The 22677-nt window shown below is 33.6% G+C and overlaps 1 protein-coding gene across 1 annotated transcript in view; it reads left to right on the top strand.

Annotated features, from left to right (window-relative positions):
• LOC101494011 (midasin) overlaps window positions 1–21046 on the top strand; it is a 44508-nt gene extending 23462 nt beyond the window's left edge. Inside the window, 42 exon segments of the mRNA XM_027336704.2 lie at window positions 41–112; window positions 1282–1370; window positions 1450–1701; window positions 2020–2155; window positions 2250–2335; window positions 2426–2520; window positions 4670–4811; window positions 4929–5018; window positions 5726–5849; window positions 6151–6311; window positions 6465–6578; window positions 7424–7573; window positions 9069–9248; window positions 9328–9489; window positions 9589–9690; window positions 9792–10010; window positions 10102–10224; window positions 10729–10810; window positions 10920–11050; window positions 11146–11310; window positions 11543–11618; window positions 11699–11811; window positions 13249–13310; window positions 13414–13527; window positions 13758–13826; window positions 13929–14085; window positions 14904–15064; window positions 15154–15227; window positions 15333–15556; window positions 15678–15923; window positions 16054–16275; window positions 16368–16526; window positions 16619–16840; window positions 16923–17225; window positions 17298–17444; window positions 17605–17811; window positions 17915–19636; window positions 19731–20060; window positions 20062–20298; window positions 20383–20481; window positions 20559–20684; window positions 20783–21046. Of these exon segments, the coding sequence (XP_027192505.1) occupies window positions 41–112; window positions 1282–1370; window positions 1450–1701; window positions 2020–2155; window positions 2250–2335; window positions 2426–2520; window positions 4670–4811; window positions 4929–5018; window positions 5726–5849; window positions 6151–6311; window positions 6465–6578; window positions 7424–7573; window positions 9069–9248; window positions 9328–9489; window positions 9589–9690; window positions 9792–10010; window positions 10102–10224; window positions 10729–10810; window positions 10920–11050; window positions 11146–11310; window positions 11543–11618; window positions 11699–11811; window positions 13249–13310; window positions 13414–13527; window positions 13758–13826; window positions 13929–14085; window positions 14904–15064; window positions 15154–15227; window positions 15333–15556; window positions 15678–15923; window positions 16054–16275; window positions 16368–16526; window positions 16619–16840; window positions 16923–17225; window positions 17298–17444; window positions 17605–17811; window positions 17915–19636; window positions 19731–20060; window positions 20062–20298; window positions 20383–20481; window positions 20559–20684; window positions 20783–20815 (7778 nt within the window). The 3' untranslated portion in view covers window positions 20816–21046.
• The last annotated feature ends 1631 nt before the right edge of the window (window positions 21047–22677 follow it).

Here is a 22677-nt window from a genome sequence, read left to right as displayed (position 1 = left end):
TCTTGAGCATTCAACTAAATTCTTTGTTGGAAAAATTCAGGAATGTTGAGCAGCAATTTTGTCGATGATGTTCTAGCGATCGATCACGATCTTCGCTTCATTGCAATGCAAGGTATGTTTGCATTATATTTTCCCATATAATTGTTCTAGACAGTTAATTGTGGTGTCACCACTCAAAATTAAAGTTCACATCTCAATGAGCCACAAACAATTTTCTTTAGTTTATTTAGGTCTTGAGTCAAATGGTAATATACTTAATGGAAAGAGTTTGACATTGTAACTTCAAGGGATTATGTTAACTATCTTTGTGCTTCACTACCGCTACTACCGGCGGCAGCATTTGCCGCCGACAGCATCACCTTTCAGTTTTTTAATTTTTAACCACATGCAGTTCTTCGCTGTCAACTCCGGCGACCTTTGTTGCAACCCACAACACCACTACCACTGTCTTTGTAATTGTATAGCCGCCGTCTATTCCTTATTTACATTGTTAGAGCTGTGCCAACACCAGCTGCACCTTTTCCAGTGCGACACACAAATTCTAGGTTAATTGTTAGTAGTCCTAGTCAATACAATTTCCTAGACATTAAATGTAATATTGCAGCATCATTATAACTAAAAGGTGTGTGATCACACAAGAAACACATTAGTTTCTCATATTTTACAGTGTGAAATTGCCAATTGGGTCACTCTTGTGGGACGAAGGGAGCAGTTTGTTAGCTCTTGTAGTTTTTTGGTGGCCTGAGAGTTATACTTTTTAGGGTTAAACAAACTTTTAGTTCCTAAACAATTCTTGTATTTCACTTTTAGTCCCTATAAACTTTTTTCGCACTTTTTAGTTCCTACAAATGTCACATTTTTCAATTTTAGTCCCTACTGTAGTTATGCAGTTATGTGGTTGGCTTCACGTCTGAAAGTTGTTATCAAACACATTTTTGGAGCCAGACTTAGTCAAATAGACAAACAAATTGTGTTTTTGGCATATATGATTTCTATGGCAATATGCTGTGTGAATCATGAGTTATCTTGAGAAGTCTTAGCCAAGTGGGTTATAAAGTTATACCTATCTATGATGATTGATATTTATTTCTGTCTTTATATGCTTGACAATAAAAAATCCATGGGAGATGTGTAAGCCTCTTAAAATATGTAGCATGAATGTTTCTGGTTTTGTCATTGATTGGTTGTGCACAAATATCAGTTTTATTTACCTTTGATATATTGTCCATCCTTTTATTTGCGAATGCATATTATTTCATTCTATATTTTGTAACCATGTAGATGTCTCGAACTCCTCATTTATGATAGCTAAATGGAGTCATGAGGATGATGGTGCTGATATTATTGAAAAGTTAGAGGAGAAAAATCTGGTTGGTGCCTTTTATATTGTCATTGAAAATTATAAAAGCATTATTTTCTCTTTGAGCTGTTACTGAACTTGATTTACAGGTGCTGTTAGGAAAGATAGAACTTGTAAAGAACAAGTTGCAAATGAATACAGGTTCCAAAGATCTTTCAGCTTATGCTGAAAATGGAGCTTCTTGTTGTTCGTCTACACCTGAAATGCTGTGCCAAAAGTCTGTATTTGAGGGCTGGCGGGATACGTTGCCTCCGGTTGATGTTACCAGTTTATTCTGGGACATGGAGTTACTAAAGGAGCTCACATCTGTCCCTTTGGATGAACCTGAAAGATTATACCAAGTAATATTGCGAACAATTTGCTATTTTTGTTTTAATTTGTAGATTGTCTTCTTAGCTGCATACTCAATTTAGTATGCATGTTTAATTACTAATTGTTAGATAACTTAATCAAGCTTAGCTCTCATGAATTGTTTCAGTTTTAATATTGTTTCCTTCTTATCGGGTGGGTAGTTACTATATATGCCGAGAGAGACCCTACACTTTTACTTTATATGAAGAATTGATTTCTTAGAGCGCTTTCTTCCTGTTATAATACAAGTTGTTTGTATGCATAATGGATTGTTTCAAACCTAATTTTCTCTACTTATCTGGTTATAGGTTGTGGGACGTCTTTCCTACCTTTTGGACTCTGCTTTAAAATTTTCGTCGAGTTTCTCATCAAGACCCCCACAAATGTTTTCACCACATCAAAAGATCTTGTGGACCTTGAACGCGTGGACTTCGATTGATGCAGGTTGGTGCACAAGCTGAGATGTGTCATAAACGTTTGTGAATGAGTTCCCATAAGATTTTTTGATTCATTTGTTTTTGGGATTTTTTCCTTGTAGTGAATATGAAAATTGCAAGCTTTATTCAGGAGATGTGGTTTAACTGGCATGAATCTATGTGGGCGTGCTTCCCTGAATTTGTTACGGTATGTGTGTGCGCAATTTCTCATTTTCATATTTAGTTTTTTGTGTTAGTGTGATTTTTGACCCATTCATCATATTTGTTCTTGCAACAGAATTTCTCCAAGATTGAAGGTTTTGATAACCTCAGTTTTCTACAACCCCACATGCTCATTCAACCTGTCTGTGCTTCAACTGTGTTACAGATCACGTGAGTTCATTTTATTTGTTATATACTACTATTGTTTTATTGCACAACTGTAAGACATGTGATGTTGTATGGGATGAAACTGTTGGGCAGTAAAACCCAACACAATGATAAAATAAGTGTAGCAGAGATGAAAATGTTGCATTGGATATTTGGAAAGACTAGATGAAATAGCATTAGAAATGACAACATTAGAAAGAGAGTTAGGGTAACACCTATCGTAGAAAAGATGATAAAAACTCGGCTAAGGTGGTTTGAGCATGTAGAGAGCTGACCTGTAGATTATGTAGTAAGGAGAGTAGATTAGATGGAGGGTATTCAAATTTCTAGAGGCAGAGGGAGACCTAGGTTAATGAGCTGGTTAAAGATATGCTATATGATATAACCTTATGACGTCATTTGATTCATGTAGCCAATTCGACTTAGTGGGATAAGGCTTGAGATAACGCTTCGTTGTTGTTGTTGTACTACTTCTATTTGTTTTCCCTTTTAGCTATAATACCTCATAGTTCTCATTTTTATGAATCCTTTTCTTTTCTTTTCCTTGTGAGTCCTTTCTCTTTTCTTTTATTTTCTAATACCTCTAATTTGAAAATATCAAGTTTGTTTTGACATGGAAGATTGTTATGTCTTCTAAAATTTGTGAAAAGTGAAGCAAGATGGTAAATTAATTTTTTAAGAAATGGTTTGTTAATAAATTCTTGATACTGATGTTGAGTTATTGAATCTTCCTATAATTGGAGGTCACTGCTTAAAACTATTAAGAAAGGAAGCAGAGAAAAGGGAGAAGTCTTTCTGATTTTTAATGAAGTATAACTGAATCTGAAAATTACAAAGGATTAACAGTACAGTACTTATGAACTAGATTATAGACCTAATTAACTAAGTAACTAACAGCTGTTTTTAAACAGACGCTATACATGGCAAGAATGAAAACATTCATTCGGTACATATCATATATACACACACAAATACTCATTGTTAATTTCAATATTGTGCCTTCTTTGCCCATCCGTTGTTTGAGGCATATGTATTAGGATACTTGAAGTGAGAGAAGAGATTTGAATTGTATTGGAATTCAGGGAGAGAAGGAAAAAGTGTTTTAGAATGTGAGATCGCTGTACGTTGGTTACTGCTGCAGAGGTCTCTAGAACAGCTAGTTAATCACAGTTGCAGTATTAATACATTTACAATATATTGAGTCTAGGTAGTTAATCCCAGTGTTGTCCGGCGCTATCCCTGTGCAGTGCAGCGCCTGACCACAGCAGCGTGAAACAAGATTCCGACGAGATCTTGGCTAGACCCCACTATCCCGTTGTAGTTAATCCCGACGTTTCTCAGCGAGATCCTGCTATTATTTCTCCCTTCTATGTTTTGTTGTTTCCACTTTCACCCAGGAAGAAGAGGAAGAATAATATGCTAATAAAGATGATATTTATCTTTGATTCCTATGCTAGAACATGCATTTGGATTTTAATATCTAGTTATTTTATTACTCTGTGTTAAAGACATCAATATGAATCTTTATTTCCTTGACTTTTGTTGGTATTTCAACTTATGTTTTGGCTAAGAGTAAGACTTGTGGATTATTATTGCTATTTATGAATGTTTTAGAGTTTACGTCATTTGCTAGTTTTGCAATAAATATAGGTTTATATAGTACTATTCATGTAATTTATCCAAAAAATAGTAGTTATCCCACCTCCCCAGGAATGCGCTATTCCGCTATTCCACTTTTGGAATTGGCCGTGGCGCACCGCTATCTAGGATTAACTATTGAGTAACATATGCTGCAATAAGATGCTTGAGGAAGTCCTCCACTATGATTATATATGACACAGTTTTCTAATATTGGGAAACAATTTAAATTGGGAAGTTAATCAGAAATATACAGTTCAAATCCTAATTATCAAAAACAATTAAACGGCTCCTAAATAGGATATATTTACCAATACTTTTTCTTCCTTTAATCTGAAGGCAGTTGTTTTTCTTCCTTTACATTTGGTTAAATGCTAGTCAATGTGCATCTTAGCAGTATCCTATCATTTTGTTGTATATGATTTTTTGTATGTGGATATTGAGAGTCATGAGATTGGCACATACATCACTCCTTGTGCAATCAAATTTCTCACTACTGTTGTGATATATTCAGGGAAAGCACCCATGCTATCAAGGAGTTTTGGGTGCAATGTCTCAAGTGTAGAGTTTCTTTGTCCAATTTGTGGAATTGCTCTCACCATGGGGCATATCTGCCTGAATTTCTCTTGTCTTCTGCTCGTGCCCTTTTTCAACAGGTAATATTATTGGTTTTTTATTTATTTATATAATTTTCTTTATTATTCACAATTCATTGCACATAATTTATCTCAAATTGTTAATTAATTCATGTTTATGTCACTGTGTAAATGCAGATAGTTTATGCACACAGAAAATCCTTTGACGCAGATCAATATGCTGCAATTAAATACAACTTTTCTTCCTTTGAGAGAAACATAGCTACGGTATTTTTTTTTATCATATTTAAATTCTTGATGTGGTTTTTGACTTTGTTCTGTGTATTGAAAAGGCAGAGAGTTATGGTCATTTCAAGGAATTCTTATATTGATTTAGTACTTCAAAGATATTGGGCATTGCTTGTTTGTTTTTCTTATTGTTTAAAGATATTGCGGAAAGCAATTTGATTGGTCAAGCGACCTCCTTTATTTTTTTCAAAATTTATTTATTGCACATTTATTTGTTAGGGGCTGAGGTGCAGACCTAGTTAGGATCTCAGATTCGTATTGTGATGCTTTTGCCTACCTTGTTTTTTATTGCTTACAAAAATTATCTTCCTTTACGATTAACAACCTACACAGAACTTCTTTATCAAATTTAAGTGAAGTTACATATATGCTTATGATGCTGTTCTCTGATAAAGCCACACATGTGTCCATTTAAGCAAAAAGTTAATTCACATTTTGAACTTGAGGAACACCACAAGCACCCAAGGAACTATATCCAAGTTTTGACCCTAACCCATTGGTTCTTTAACTGAAGTGTTAGCCTCTAATGTTTTGTGATAGATTTTAGTCCTAATCTCATTCACCTTCATATGTTTAGAAAATGTGAAAAATGATAAATGATTTTAGTTCTGTATTCTTTTTAAATAGTTGTGATAAATGATATACTTCGGTGGCCTTATTCTCATTCCCTTGTTAATTGAATCTAGGAAGAAAGCATCCATTTGGTGAGCACCCTTGTTGCTTCATCACAACACCACAGGTTAAAAGGTTCAGTGTATAAGTTCATTGTTCCACTTCTTAGGGAGCTGTATCTTCAGTCCACTACTGCTGGTAATTGTTTTCCTCGTCTTCTCCTCAATTCACCAAAAAATATAATTACTGATTATTAGTGCCCTGTATCTATGGCCAGAGAAGTTGAGAGTAAAGTATATAAAACTCCTCAGTAAATGTTGCAAGTATAATGTTGTTCCATAAAATAATAATTTTAAATTCATTCCTCTTAGCTCGGATTTTGATCTGGAAGCATCCAATATTGATTTATGTATAGGTTAAGTAGCAGTTCTCTCTTTGGTTTTTGATTTTCAATGTTTGTCTCTAACAAATTCTGTGTGTGTGTGTATATATATATCAGATTTCAGTTTCAATTATACTATTGGTTGTGCATGGGTGCACATTGGAGCATTACGCATTCATCTCTTGCTTAGCTATAATGAAGTTGATCCTGCCCTGAAGTACTATTGCAAGTACTCTCAGCTTGAAGAAACAATATCATCACTTGAACTTGAAATTCAGGTACTCAGAAAAGTGCTTTGATTTAACCGATACCATCTCTTCTATTTTCTATTATATTAGCTCTTGTTTAGTATTTACTACTTTAACCATCATTTTCATCATTTTATCACAGATCCATAGTGAATTAATTTTAATTTATTAAACTATTTCTAGGTGCGAAAAGATTGTGGGTATTTAGCAGGACAGCTTTCTACAAGAGAAGCAGATAAAAGAAAGGCCGATAGGCTAGAAAAGCTTCAAGCAGAGCGTGGAAAGTTGCAAAGAAAGGTTTTTATATTCTATCTCTTGATCCTCCATCTAGTTATTCATAGTATTTTCCTTATGCATATATAAATATAAATTTGATGATGGACTTTATAAACCTATGTTGTCAGTCTCAAATAGCGGTGCATAGTGCTGAAACCCAAAAATGAGATAGCGGGATGACCGCTATTTCGAAGGCCAAAAAATAGTATATAAACTAAACATAAAATACAAACAATATACAAAAATACTAAAAATTTCAAGTCTTGTCTCACTTGGCAGAGTTGACTATTTGGATCAAACAATGTTATAAATTGTCACATGTTAAGTTCACATATAGACCACATTGTGAGTTCTCAACCTTGATGTAAAACTACCTAAATTGAAACTCAAAAGGCAAATCTTTTTATTAAGGCAGATAACCCCGCATTCCCTCGATTGATTGCATTTTTAATTCCACCTTTTATCTTCTTGTCATTTTGTATGATAGACCCAAGATACAATAAATGTAATACTTGTTGTATTGTATGATCACCAATTTTCAATTCTCATTTTAAACGTGTTTTTCGCTGAGCTTGCATTACATGTAGTCTTGTTTGAATGTAATACTTCGCTGAACTTGACTTGCATTAATTTGATTAAATGTATGATATGGCTTATTCTTTTTTTTCTTTCCAATTCTCAGTATTATTTTTTTATGCTTGCAGAGAATGCTGGTAATATTAACGTTTATGTTTTATTATTGTCTTCAAGCATATCTTTCAAATTGTTTTTTTCGATTTCTTTCTGTAATTTGACAAGGATGTGAGAAAATTGTCTTGCTTTATGTTTGTCAGTGTGCTTCATTGTTGTGTTAATCTTGTACTTAGGTTGTGTTCCGCTCTGAATCCGGGAAATACAAGAAGTTAATGAACGAATGTAATGAGTTTCTCAAACACGTCGCTGCTTTGGATGTTTTGGTGGGTAATGTTGAGGCAGAGGATCTACAACAGGTTATTGACCGCGCTCACAGCTGGCAGGTACAACTATCTAGGAATGATATTAATGTTGAACTGATTTGGATTACTATGTAAAATTATTTCTAGTTTTCTCAGTTAAATGTTAGTATTATAGTTTATATGCATATGAATATGATCCATACAGATTTTGTTTTATAATTTGTGAATACAATTTAATTTTTATTAAAATCATCTTGCTGCCAATAGATTTAAAAATATACTATCTTCGTCTAACATAGAATGTATCCCTTTAAATAAGAACCTCTTCAAATTACAAGAAACATCAGTTAGTTTTTCACAAAAGTACCCCTAAATACATGTAAAGAATTGAAAGACCAAGTACTTCTCTCTCTCTTAATAATTGAAGGATAGTTTTGGAAAGAGAATGTACTTTATTTACAAATCTAATGTGAAAATTACTCTTCTTAGTTCATGTGTTTTGATCAAAGGGATCTTACATTTAGGGACATAGATAAAACTTATAATAAAAATATGTTAACGAGGGGAATAAAAACATAAGAGAAGCTGTTAGGAATATAAGGGAATCAACTACTTGAACCAGGGATCATCATTTTCATCATTTATTATGTAGAAGACTTAAGAAAATAACCAAACAGGCTAGACCAGCTAATTAACTATACAATGCGCACTACTCTCTTTTTTTGAAGAAACCATTATCTGGAAAACTGTAAGGAGGCTCTGAACACTTGATCTATATACTTAAATTATCCTTGATGATTGTGATATTCCTTGCAATGAGTTTTTGACAAGTGAAAGAATGCTCCCTGCTTTTTAATAATTTAATGTCCACTCAATATGCCATCGAGTCAATACAAAGTTATCTTACAAGGTGACATTACGAAAATGAATAGCTTAATAGAATTGATCAAGCCACGGGAGAGTTGAATTCCGAAGCTTATAGTCATAAGAGTTATATGATAAATTGAATTCAACAGGAAAGGGATGATTTTGTAAAAATAGCTGCTAATCAAGTATTCTTGTAACTAAGAAAGTGTAATCTGCAACCTGCAAATCCTACCAAAGTCTCTGATATGTGAGCCATCCGTTAATTTAGAAGAAACCAAATGAATGATAAAGTCATACTGGTGTGAGATAAGTTTTCTAGGGCTAAAGTGTATCAGTTATCTAGTATCCCGGTGATCTTCCCAAGCCCTATATTTGCACTGGATTGCCTGACGTCATAACAAAACTGATTGAATAGGAATACATCTACAACCATCTATTATTCGAGCTAAAAATCTCAGATGCAAACCCACCCTTAGTAATTGGTTTGAAACTAACTTTCCACCTAAGTAATTAGATGATCCCTTTTACTATGTCCTGCTTGAATCTAAGTAAAGTCTATCATGGTGGTATAAAAAATGATGAGAACTACAATTTTAAATATGATATATTCTTCCGTTTAGAGTTTTGACAAAAACATGATTAAGAAGTTTTTTAGTTGGCAAATTTGAAAATTATGAATAATTGTCATTTTTCTGATTTTGAATTCCAGGAAACAGCAATGTGTTTCATTAATCGTTTGATGGATGAGTACATGGCATATAATGACATTATTCAACCAATTCAAGTTGCTGTGTATGAGATGAAATTTGGATTATCACTGGTTATGTCAAGCACCTTGGAAAAAGAATATTTGAGAAAAGTTGGGCATGAAAACATCAACCTGGTTATGGTAACTTTGTAATTTTGAATGTTTGCATCTTTAAATTCATTTATTTTCCATATGGAAGCCGACATTATGAGCTTTTCAGGAAATGATATATGTACTCATGCGCTTCCCACGGGCTGCTTCAGACAAGTTCATTTCCGTTGAGTATGTTGGGTTAGAATTGCATCCGTCATACAGGGTAGATTTTGGGACAGACTTTTATTTGAATATGGATTTGATGGAAAGGCTATTATCTGATAAGAAGGTAAAATATTTATTAGATTAAATTCTAATTCTGATCTAATAATATGGATTGTGCATGTTTTCTTTTGTTAATTAGTTTGTATCTGAATTTTGAAAATAGGTATCTGGGATGCAATATAGTTCTGCCATTTATTGGAACGTTCTTGTTCAAATTGCATATTCTATAGCAAATGCAAAAATAATCGACTGTGAATCTTATATGGTCAGTTTCCATGCTCTGGTTGTGTGCTAACTGATTCAATTGTATTTGCATATGTGTTGAAATAATTATTTGCTTATAACACCCTATATCTTTGGTACCAGCTTTTGCACAAGATATTTGACGAGTTTGCCAGCCTTTGGATGAGGATGAAAGGTTATGCAAAGTCAAAGAGCGATTATGATGCTCAACAGTTCAAGTTTAAACCTCGCGCATTCCAAATTGAGAGTGTTATTCAGGTTGAAATGCCAGTTCTTGCAAATCCAAGTGAAGCATTTTCCGAATGGAAAGAATTTTATGATGGAGAAAAATCCGATGAGAAAGTAAGATTGGTTTTTAATGCTAAATGTCTGTTCATAATTGATGCCATTTTGTGTATAAGTGATCTGAAATGAAATCTGTTCAATTAATCAGATGGAATCCTCAGAGGAATATGAAATATTGGATGAAGAATGGAAGCATATGGAAGAGTCTATGCTCGGCAATGTGGTTCTCATTCACAATCAGATATTTGGATCTGGTGATCTAGTCCAAGCAGTGAGTTTGTGTAGCCTTGACTTCTTTATAAGTTAGAATATGATTTGCAGTTTGGCGTTGACAGATTTTTGTGCTTTGTTGTTTAACTGTACCCCTATAAATATAACCAAGTCTTATAAATAATGATCTCTAGGGCTGTATATTAATTAATATGTTTATGACAATACATTACCCATATTTAGAGCTTCATTGGGTACTGCTTCAAAGTAATGATTTTCATGGGTTGGCCCTGGTCTTAGCACTGATTTGTATTTAATAAATTCGTCAAGATTAGAGTGATTTGTTGTCTTGTATTTTTCAATATAACTTTTGATTGTCCAATTTAATTAGATTTTTTCATGATCACTGTATTCAACCAGTCTTCAAGTCTTTTGAATCTTATACAACCTGTGTGTTGATAATTTGTTTTTTAGTGGTTGTAGATCTTTACTAGTGCTGATTTTTTTTATTTATATTTTTGCAGTTTTTTGTATCTCATAATTATGTCGACTTTTTTTTTTTCAGCCTGGAATCTTTAAAATTTCTGATGAAGATCGGTTGCATTCCTTCAGCGAATCATATAAATTGGGTATCAATCTGATCAAAGGTAATAACAAGTTCTGGTTATGATTTCAACTTTTGAGTCTGGACACTGCTTATGATTGAATATTATATCGTATTTATTTTTTCTATTCTAAATTTTTCCCTCCACTCAGGTGTCCACTCTTCAAGTTTGGCCAATTTAGATGCTAAATTGATTCCAGAGCACTTATTTTATCTATGCATTGACTATAGTAGGAAGTTTGCTTCGTCTTACAAATCCGCTAATAGCTACAATTTTTACAAGGTATTTGAAATTTTGGAGCCTTCGATTTTTTTTCCTTTCCTGTTTTTGTGGTTGCATCATGACTTGTGCTTCTTTTTTGTTCTTTATGGATCAAGGATTCAAATGCTCATGAGATTGAACAAATGCTGAAAGTACTTGCACCACTAAGACAGCAGATTCTTTCCCTTCTAAATGAGTGGGAAGAACAGAATGATCTTCAGAAACTCTTGGATGTCATTGACATGCTCCTGAGTCTTCCATCTGATATCCCTTTAGCGAAGGTAAGTGATCCATGGCTCACTAGACTCCCATCTTTTGCAAAAGTTGATTTCCTCTGTAGAGATTAAAAGAATTGGAAAAGTGTTTGAACCCCTAGTGCTAATGAAATTATCATATAATACTCATACGCCCTATCACACTTTTCGATTTACAATATCTGCTTATTAAAAATTGAACGAAAAATGATTTCATCCATGACTTAACTGTCTTCTTCATCTATGCTTTTCTCTGTAGGCTTTTTCAGGGCTGCAGTTTTTACTGCACAAGGCTCAAGTTATGCAAGAAAACCATTCAAAGTTCTCCTTCTCAAGTATGATTCTTCTTTCAAGTATTGTACCTAAATTGTGTATGTTGTGTTTTACCAATTTTTATGGTTTAAATGACCTGTAGGTCAGTTGAAGTCTATTTTTGATCTGATGTCATTATGGCAAAAGATGGAACTGGGTTCTTGGCCTGCGTTACTTGACGAGGTGACAGATCAGTATGAGAACAATGCTAAAAAAGTAAGTGGCATGTCACTTTATTATTATAATTATTTTATATTTGTATTGTAGGACCCGACATTTGTTTGTAGCCTGAAAGCTTAATAGTACTAGGCCACTTTTTCATATTTGTATTTTGAAATGGTAAGTGCACGAAAAGTACCAAAGACGGTAGTGATGGCCGTGCTAGGAGTTGCACTTACAACAATTAAAGGTTTTTCCCACTAGGTGGGTTCACTATATATGTCAATCGGCACAATAATACCTTGTCATCGTCATGTGTAATGTAATGGTAGACTATTCAACTCCACTTCTCTGCAATGATCGCACCTATAGCTGTTAGCCTATCATTCTTTGATTTTATCCACAAATGAAAAATACAGTGAAAATAAAAATAATTGCAAATAAGGGAAACTAATGAAAACAGGATTGTTGGTTGTATGCGGAATAATAAATTGATAATCAAGAATCAAACACCTAGGGTTCTATTTTAATATTTGACTTGCTATTCTTGGGCAGTAAGTTATTCTTGGCTTCTTTTGCGGGTCATAAAAACATCTTCCCTTACCTAATACGGTGTCTGTGAGAAATAAAATTTCACTCAGGAAGCCTACATTAATCTCGATGGTATGGCCTATAGATATATTTCTATCCTACAAGCCTATCAGTTTATTTTATGAGTGAATAAACTTGATTATATTCCAATTGATTCAAGGTCTAACTCCCAGATTAATAAGGTTAATAAACTTGATATATTTCTGTCAGGTTAATAAGGTTTCCAATCAATTAGAAGCAGTAAGCTTAGGATTAAATACCCAGACTTTAACAATTCTGACAGACATCTCAAGGGCATTGCAAATTTGAATGCCTTAATACTAGAGGACAAGCGTCTCTATGAATAACGACCTCGTAGTGTTAACCTAAGTTACTGGAAAGTTACTACTTGTGCTTCATTTTCCCTTCATTCGCATCTCTTATTTATGAGCTATGCAAGGCAATCTGTTTTGCTTGAATTTTTTGCTTTTGTTTTCATTACCTTATTGTTATCCTTTTCTTTTAATCTCTCTCTCTCTCTCTTAGTCTTTTGTTCCATCCTCAAGGTGAACTTTGTTTTTTGTTTTTAATTTGTTTTCTTCTTTCAGTACTTACCCCTGAAGGTTTTTACCAAATAAAAAAAAAACATGTCTGCTAGGTTCTTAGCATTTAGATATGATGCCCATTATAGTTGGTGATATACTGATTTATCAATTTTGTGTACGGCTATTGTGTTTGATGTCTAGCGATGTTCATTTGAGTCTTCCTTTAGGGCTGTATTAAAATAATGATGCATTCAGTTCTATATGTATTTCAGAACTAGGGAAATTTCTTGATCTAAATGTTAATTCATTCTTTTTGATGATATTCTGATTTATTTTATGCCCCAATAGCTAATTTCTTTTTATCTCGCTCTTGTTGCAGTTTTGGTTTCCTCTCTACAATCTTCTTCTATCCACTACTTCTGATCAATCTATTGTCCAGAGGTAAGTTATAATTAACATTCAGTCCGCTGATTTGATGATTCATCTCTTAGACTTTGTGGCTTGTTTTCTGGAGTTACTTTTATTTTTCTTATGGATATTGTAGCCTGGAGGACTTTATTCTGACGTCTAGCATTGGGGAATTCAAGAAACGTCTTCAACTTCTTTATGCTTTCCTTGGTCAAAACCATATCAGTGCATGTCTGAAAATTAATTTCAGGTATATTTATAATTTTAGAAGTTATGTTGTCCACAATATTTAATAACAATGCTTATCGAGGCCAATAGATAATTTTAGTCTATTATCTGCACCCTTCGCCTCCTCCAAAAATGTATTTTTTTTTATTCTATTGCCTCATTGTATTTTGATGCAAAGGTTTAGTATTATGTCAAATTACTTATATTTGCAAATATAATATAAAGTTTTTTTTTCATTGCTGAACACTACAGTCCTTGCTGGATGGAACAGTCAACATTCTTGTACAATATGTTTGGATATTACGTGCAGTTCTTACCAACGTGAGTACCTTTCGGTAGTTGTTTATCCAATTTCTTGTCTTTTATTTATTCTTTTCATTGGCCTTGTTATGCGTCTGAATGCACATTTATGCGATTGAGCAGTGTATCGAAGTTAATTGACGCCAGTAGGAAAGAAATTTTGATTGAACTGAAGGAATTGGTGAAACTATGTCGGTGGCAGCATGATAAGAGTTATTCATCAATTGAAAACTTGAAAAAGAGTCGACAGAAGCTGAAAAAGCTTATACAGAAGTATACCGTAAGTATCAAGCTGTCTATTCACTGTGCCTGCCCATGATTTAGTTTTATATGTGAACTATTGTCCATGAATCAAATAACTGATTGAACTTGGCCTCTATTCTAATTTCAATATGTATCAAGAATCTTGAATAGACTTTCATTTTTGAGATGTAGTACATGTTCAAGTTCTTAAGTTTGCAGTATGTATTTTTCATGTTTGACACCTTTGTGCATATTTTTTTTTTGTTTAGCTGTATTGGATCCATGTAGGGTTTTGGTTTCCTCCTAATTTTATATTTTATTAGATATTCAATTATTTTTTATAAGAGTAAATGCGAAAAGTAATACCTTATCCTATCCTATTGATTCTAACACAACAATGAACATGATAAAATAAGAACACAATTGGGTAAAACTAAATTTAGCTTATTGTTTTTGACTCTCTTATCCTAACCGTCAAATGGGTCCAATCTCTAAGTATTTTATCCCTTTTATATTTTGTTATGCTATGAAATGTATTTATTTTCTTGCAATCTCGTTAAACATTATCATTTAATATTTAATTTCTTATTATGTATGTGTGCGATTGTATATATACGTCTTTGGTGGACTGTGGATATATTAAAATTTCCGTCTTTGGTGGACTGTGGATATCTAACAGTTTATCTTGCAGCATCTATGTTCTATAAACCCATTATCGATTATGAAATTGTAGAGCATTTTTGTTGTGGGAGCAGTTTTTATAATACGGTCTCTTCACAATTTGTATTTGCATCGATTGTATAAATATTTGTTGGATAATGATTTTTATTTGTTGCTGTCTTCTTGTTTGTGAAGGACATTCTGCAACAACCTATATCGATTTTCCTAAAGCAAGAAGCCCCCCAAAGAGGAGAACAAGCTCAATCTTTTCATAGTCATAAGCTCATTCATGATGTTCTTCAGAAGGGTTCAATCAGTATAGCTTCTGATTTGCCATTTTTCAGTGATGAAAATAGGTTACTTATCTGACAGCTTATGGACTTTGTGTAATTTAATATTACTAATTAGTTTTTTATTTTTAAGTTGTTGACACTCTCTGCTTTAGGTCTATGTGGTTTGAAAACTGCAGCATGGCATTGGACAATGCTTTTCAAAATTTGCAGCTTAAGAAAGCTGAAGGTTTTTTCCTCTTGGTTTCTAGTCAATTTTTTTTTGGTATTCCTAGTTTTTGTGTGTCTGTTCGTCTTGTGTTGGGAAATACTGAGAAATTGCTAATTTATGCAGAAGTTGGAAGCATATTACAACCTTGTTGTGATTCCCAGCGTACTCTTAACCTGAAAGGATGGAAAGATGCATGGTGTATGATTGAAAATATTTATGTTCAAGCTGTTGACTCTGGTAATGTTTGGAAGGAATATAAAAATAGTCAAAGGAAGAGAACAGCTTTGTCCATGCTTCTTAACCTTTTAGAAAGGAGTGGGTTAATTCGACACATGTCTACGAATAAGGTGGTGTGAAGCTAAGCTGTTTATTTTCATGAATGTGTAGATTACTTATTTATTAAGAATTGGTAAAAATATTTCCTTTTTTCTTATTTTTTTCCCTATGTTTTAATAAAAAAAAATGCAGGATAAGCATAAACCTTGGTGGTTCCTGCAGCTTTCCGGGAACATAGAGTGTTTACTTCTAGAAAATAGTAGATTTTCTTTTCCATCCTTGGAAATTGCTGCTAAAGGAAAAGATAACAATGTCCCCGAGGAAAGCTTGCTTACGGAGTGGAAAACAGCTATTGAACATTACTTCAAGAGTGTTATGCCTGTGCTTCTTCTACAGAAGATATGCCTGGATCCTCATAAAGATATAACTCTTGAACAGGTAAACATTTTATTTTTATTTTTAAATATTGGTAGGACTGAATATCAGAATCCACCTCTTTCTGTGTTCCTTTTGAGTGTATTTCTTGTTGTGCATTTGGTTTATTGAATGTGGACATGGTTCTCTTTAGGTTGAGAAGTCCAACTCTTTCCTCAGTCAGCTTGTCCAGATACAACAGACGCAACTTGCTGCGGCCAGTGCATTTGGCGAGAAATTGAAATGCTTTAGAGATTGTGTATCTACTATGGGAAAGTTGTCTTCCTTTTCCTCTCCTACTGATAACAGTACTGGTTATCTGTGCTCTATTGTTCCGAATCAACTTGCTACCTATAAATGCATGTGGCAACAGAAGGTAAATTTATGATTACAATTTTATCTGGGTGTTTGTCTTTTCTACAGTATTTTAAGCATCAGATATAATTATTTATATATTTTATTGTGCAGCAATTATTTGATAGTCTGTGCGGTATGTCAAATGGAGAGCTGCTTTTACTAAGGACATTAGAAAATAGCCATTTAAACACTTGTCAAAGAACACGATCTTCTGTGAGTCAGATGACTGCTTCCATTGAAGAATTCTTACCAGTGTTCTGTAAATCAAAGGTGCATATATAATGGTTTTTGGTAGTGCATTTTTGCTTTAAATTTTCCATACTTAAATATGACCTTTATGTTTATGGAAAACATGATCACAGGAATCATTGGATTGTTATCTAATTGGGGGGTCGAAAGCTGTCACTGCAGCAGCTTCTTCACGTCCTTATGTTGTTACTCAAGAAATGGAGCAGCTGGTATCTGAAAATTTCAAGGCCATAAAGGATTTTAAGGATCATTTTCTTGTACTACAAGAGCAGGATATAGATAGAAGCTCAGTTAAAAATGTTTTGATTCATCATTTTCAAGAAATAATTGACAAGGTATTTAACCTTTTGACTTGATCTTCTGAAATCGGGTAATTTATATGAGAAACCTGGAATTTTTAAATAATCTCTTTTTCAGGCTAAATCAATTGAGGAAGAATTTACCACTGCAATAAAGGCAAATTCTAATCCTGTAGTTTCATCTGAGAAGGACCGTTTTTACGAAAGACAGTGTTCAGAGCCTAATGCTAGGTTTGATGAAGCCCTCACGTCAACATATCAACACATTGCATCTGTGTTGCAGAATTTATGTTCGCAAAGCAGTGTCGATATGGATGAAGAAAAGCCCTTGATGAACCTTAATTTATGGTTTGACAATTATTTTGAAAAACTCAGCTTGGACGTGCTATGTGATAATCTTTTCAAAACAATAACTTTTGGGGTAAGTTTGTTTCATTGCATTTTATTTTAATTCTTCCTTGCTAGGTGACTAAAATGATGTGGTTGCTTGTAGGAGAAACTGGTGAATTGTTGTGACAAAAAAATTAGCAATTATTCTTGCAAAGTAGGAGCCTGTTTCAGAAATCTACACATGCTTGTGGATCTGTTACTGAAATTCAGTGATGAGCTCTTGAAAAGTTTTTTTGCTATGCACAGATCTGTAAGCTTAATACTCACTTACCTCTTTTTGTGGATAAGCAAAACTTTGTCTCTGATTGTATGTTATGTGATTGGCATATTCTATCACATTTTCTGTAAATTGTTAATAACTCATCGTTGTTTGAGTTGTGGATAATCTAATTCTGTATATCGGTTTGCAGGTATCAGTGACAACACATGTGATTGCAAATATTTTAGTTTCTTTATTTTCAAAAGGTTTTGGACCATCTACAGAAAACAAGGAGGAGGATGGAACCCTTGATACATCTAAAGATGCAAGAGGGACTGGCATGGGTGAAGGTGATGGATTAAATGATGTCAGTGATCAAATTACTGATGAAGATCAGCTGCTGGGAACACGCGAGCAGGTTAGTTTTGGGCCTTTTTTTTTTTTTTGCATTATTTGGCATGTTTTGTCTCTCAAATTTGGTTTCTCAAGCTATGTATAATGTTCTTTTGTCAATGCTGCAGCAAAAGGAAAAACAAGAGGACTCCAAGGAAGTGCCAAGCGGCAATAATACAGGCATTGAGATGGAGCAGGATTTTCAGGCTGATGCAGTGAGCCTTAGTGGGGAATCTAGAGAAAATGAAGATTCTGATGGTGAGAATGAGGAGCTTGATTCTGAAATGGGTCCCACAGGACCAGATAGTGAAGCAGTTGAAGAGAAAATTTGGGATCAGAATGAAGATGAGACTCCCAATGATACGAGAGAAAAGTATGAATCTGGACCTTCTGTTAAGGATAGAGACGGAAACAACAAAGAGTTAAGAGCCAAGGATGACTCTACCGTCAATGAGCCTGGGGATGATAGTTGTGATGAAGGTGATGCTCAGAATGATGAAGCTGCAACCCAGGATGAGTTTGATGAAGAAGAAAACACAGACGAGCTAAATATGGACAAAGAAGCAGCATATTCTGATGCTACGGGGTTGAAGCCGGATGAACCGGATCACTCTTCTGACATGGATATAGATTTGAATGTAAAGGAAGATGTGGATCCTATTGAAGAGGGAGATCCAGAAGGGCAAGATGATTCAGCTGAGAATGGGAATCAGGGGAACCAGGATGATGAGACATGCCCACCTGATGAAATTATGGAAGAAGCACATACTGAAGTTGATGTATCCTCTGAGCAAGATGATCTTGGTCAGGAACATCAAGAGAATGGTGACATGAATTCCATGGAACCAAAGAAAGATACGTCTGAATCTTCTGATGTGGTTAGTCAACAAGTTCCCACTGTTGATTTAGCATCACAGTCCAAAAGTGATTTGCAGACATCCGGTTCTGAATATATAGCAGCAGACTCAAATATGTCAAGTAGCCATCATGACCTCGACAACCCTGCTCTTTCGGGAGGCTTTCCTTCTAGTGATATGTCTGATATGGATCTTAAGATGTCAGACTCATCAAATACTGGCGGATTTAGTAAAACTCAACCCAAAACACACTATCCACAACACGAGCATTCATTTTCTCAAGAAAAACAAACTAACCCTTCCAGAAGTACAGGTAATGCGCTTGATTTTCGGAAAGAAAGAATAAATGTAACTGGTGATCTCCCTGAGGATAACATAGAGAACCACGGTGAAATGGATGATGATAATGCAGATGAGTATGGATTTGTTTCTGAATTTGAAAAGGGGACAACTCAGGCTTTGGGACCTGCAACATTGGAACAGATTGATAGAAACATTGATGGTGATAAGCTTGATACAGAATGTCGTGCTGGAGAAGATGCAAATTTGCAGTTTGAGAAGGAAAAATCAGAAATAGATTCTGTAAGTAATTCGTCGTTACTTCCCAGAAATGAAAAAAGGGATCAAGTTAATATGCCAGCAGTAGAAAATTCCCAAGATGATGGATCATTGAAGCCTATGGGTAATGAGGATATTGTTCCTGAAAGTCGTTTGGAAGATGCAGTTTCTTTCAGGAGATCATATTTGAGTGAGAACACGAATAAATTAAGTCAACTCTCAGTGCATGACGAGGAATTAGGAAAATGCCATGAACCTTGTGATGTTCCTGATCATGTGAAAAATAATGCTACTGCTCTCTGGAGAAGATATGAACTTAGCACTACAAAATTGTCACAGGAATTGGCTGAGCAATTGCGTCTTGTATTGGAGCCCACGGTGGCCAGCAAGCTCCAAGGGAATTATAGAACTGGCAAACGGATAAATATGAAAATGGTAGACGTTATTAATATGTATCCTTGTGATAGTTTGCATTTTTTGATGAAATGTTAGTGCTTACCCTCTTTCTTTATCTTTTTAAAAATCCCAGGTAATACAATACATAGCAAGTTTTTATCGTAAGGATAAGATATGGCTTAGGCGGACCAGACCCAACAAACGTGATTACCAAATTGTGATTGCTATTGATGATTCCCGTAGCATGTCGGAGAGTTGTTGTGGTGATGTTGCAGTTGAAGCTTTGGTTACAGTATGTCGTGCTGTTTCTCAACTTGAAATAGGAAGCTTGGCAGTTGCAAGCTTCGGAACAAAAGGAAACATAAATTTGTTGCATGATTTTGACAGGCCATTCACTGGAGAGGCTGGGGTGAAGGTTAGCAATATTAACACAAATCTGGTTTTTTTTTTTTTTTACATTGTAATGTGTGCATTTGTTAGAAATGTTGAAAACTGATTGATTGTTTTTTATTGTGGAGCAGATGATCTCCAATTTGACTTTCAAGCAAGAGAACACTATTGCTGATGAGCCAGTTGTTGATCTGTTGAAGTTTTTGACCAACAAGCTAGATACTGCAGTTGTAAGAGCACGACTTCCATCTGGACGTAATCCCCTACAGCAGCTTGTTTTGATAATTGCAGATGGTCGTTTTCATGAAAAGGTACATGATTAACCGTCTGATTGCCCTTTTTTATATTTATATTCATAACTTTGATCCCTTTGATTCAATTTTATTTTTTGTCAGGATAACCTGAAGCGGTGTGTTAGAGATGCATTAGCTAGTAACCGGATGGTCGCCTTCTTGCTTCTTGATAATTCTCCGGAGTCAATAATGGATCTCATGGTATTTATTCACTGGCTCAAGTTATTTTTATGATATTCAAGTTTTCTTTTCCCTAACCTTGACTTTCTGTACACCAGGAAGCATCCTTTGAGGGAGGAAAGATGAAATTTTCGAAGTACATGGATTCATTTCCCTTCCCCTATTATATTGTTCTGAGGAACATTGAAGCACTGCCTAGAACTCTTGCAAACCTACTGAGACAGGTAAGTTTGTGTCTCTTCCTTCTTTCTACGAGGCAGCAAAAGAAGTGAAAAAGAAAATAGTATTACTAAAGTGATGTTGTATGTTGTGTTTATTTCAGTGGTTGGAGCTTATGCAGCATTCATCATACTGACTGGTTGAAGACGCATTCAAGACATGAAAATTCCATTTTTTAGTTCAACAATGCAGACACGACGTGCTTCATATTGAAGAAGGAATAGAAAAAGTCATTAGATTGCTTAGATCTGAATTGTGTATAAAAAGTACGTGAAATTGTATAGTAAGCAACTATACTGTTATGCAATCCAATGTACAAATTATACTTCATTGATGAATAATATCATGTTTTCTGCATTCGGTGAAATCATACTAGCAAGTGGTTATTAACAAATTTTGGTACTGACATGATAAATGAAAATGAAAACAAAAAGTTTGGCTGTTCTCTTTTTATGAGTACCAAGAAGTAGCTAATAAAAAAGTAAAGTAAAATGAGCTCTTCAAGTCATGATTTAGGATAATTGTTAGGTTAAATGTGTTTAATTTGATTGTTATTTTTGTTTCTAATATTTGTAATAGTTTAGTGTTGAAAGTATAGTATGTGGTAACCTTCAAAGGAAAAATACGATCTAATGGACATTGGACCAAGGAGCCACTTATCTTTTCACATTGAAGTTTATCAGAACTTTCTTTTAAGTACTCATTTAAATGACTCATCTTTGTATTCTTGGATTGAAATCCTAATTAATTATTAACTCTGAATCCAATTATAAGTTGTCTCAATTATAAGTACTCTGAATCCCCTATCTAAGTTGTCTCATTTATAAGTAAAAATTGTGATTTTATGATGTTTATATTGTTTAAATGATATTTTTTAATCTTTATTTAATGTTTGTTTTTTACATCTTAGTGAATATATTTATTGTCTCACTTTTCAATAAATAGTAATTTCTATAAATATTTTAAAAGTGATATTGGTGTGTTTGTTTTACTTATAATAAATTGAACTAGAGAGAGTAATATTTTCAAGGATATCTTTGCAATTATTAAATATTTTAAACGTCTTTTTTTCTTTTGGAAGAAAACAAAATGACACAATTGGTTTATGACATTGTTTTCTTTAAGAAATGATTTTATGAATTTTTATTTACTACTCCCATCGATTTGTAAAGTATTCGTAGGATTGAAACTTGAAATTAAAAATATGCTCTTTTCGAGTTCTTTTTTTTTTTTTTGATGAAATATTTAATTTTCAAGAGACATTTCGCTTGATTTGAAAATATTACAAGAGTTGAGAGATTGCTATATTGTTGAATGTGAAAGATATATATGTTTTGTTTACATTGATTATGAAATTGTCATAAAATTTTTAATGATTAAAAAATGACTGAATCTATTGAAGATGTGACAAATGCATAAAAGTAGGGTTATTATGGTTGGTTATTTTAAAAAATCAAACCATGTCTATTATTTATTTTAAAACCATAAAACCAATTGTAAAATTGGTTATGGTTAAATAATTGGTTTATAATTAAGCAAACGGTTTTGAAAATTTTAATTTTAAATTCAATTTTTTTTTCTTTTCAAAATCGGTTAAAATTTGATTATTTTTTTAAAAATCATGTATTCATAGTTTAAAAATTGTTATTTAAAAAAATTAATTTTTTCGATAAATTTTTTTAAAAAAATTCTCACCTATTTTTTTGAAAAAATATCAATTCTTTTTGAAAAAAAAAATTTCTTTTATTTTTTTCCGATATTATTTCGAAAAAAAAGAAATTCAAAATTTTTCAAGAAATAAAATCTCAAAGTTAACAAAATATTGCTATTGAATAAAAACCAAATCTAAATATAAAACATAAGTGGTTATCCAACCAGTTTATATATAAACATGATTATAACCATATGATTTTAACTGGTTATTTAAAATGGATTTGGATCCGATTTTAGATTTGGCCTCGTAACCGGAATTGGATACAAAAATTATTCAGTGTAATA

The sequence above is a fragment of the Cicer arietinum genome, chromosome 7 (genome assembly GCF_000331145.2).
Source record: "Cicer arietinum cultivar CDC Frontier isolate Library 1 chromosome 7, Cicar.CDCFrontier_v2.0, whole genome shotgun sequence".
Classification (NCBI taxonomy): Eukaryota; Viridiplantae; Streptophyta; class Magnoliopsida; order Fabales; family Fabaceae; genus Cicer; species Cicer arietinum.
The sequence above is the reverse complement of the archived record's forward strand: the minus strand, read 5'-3'. Positions and strand labels throughout refer to the sequence as shown.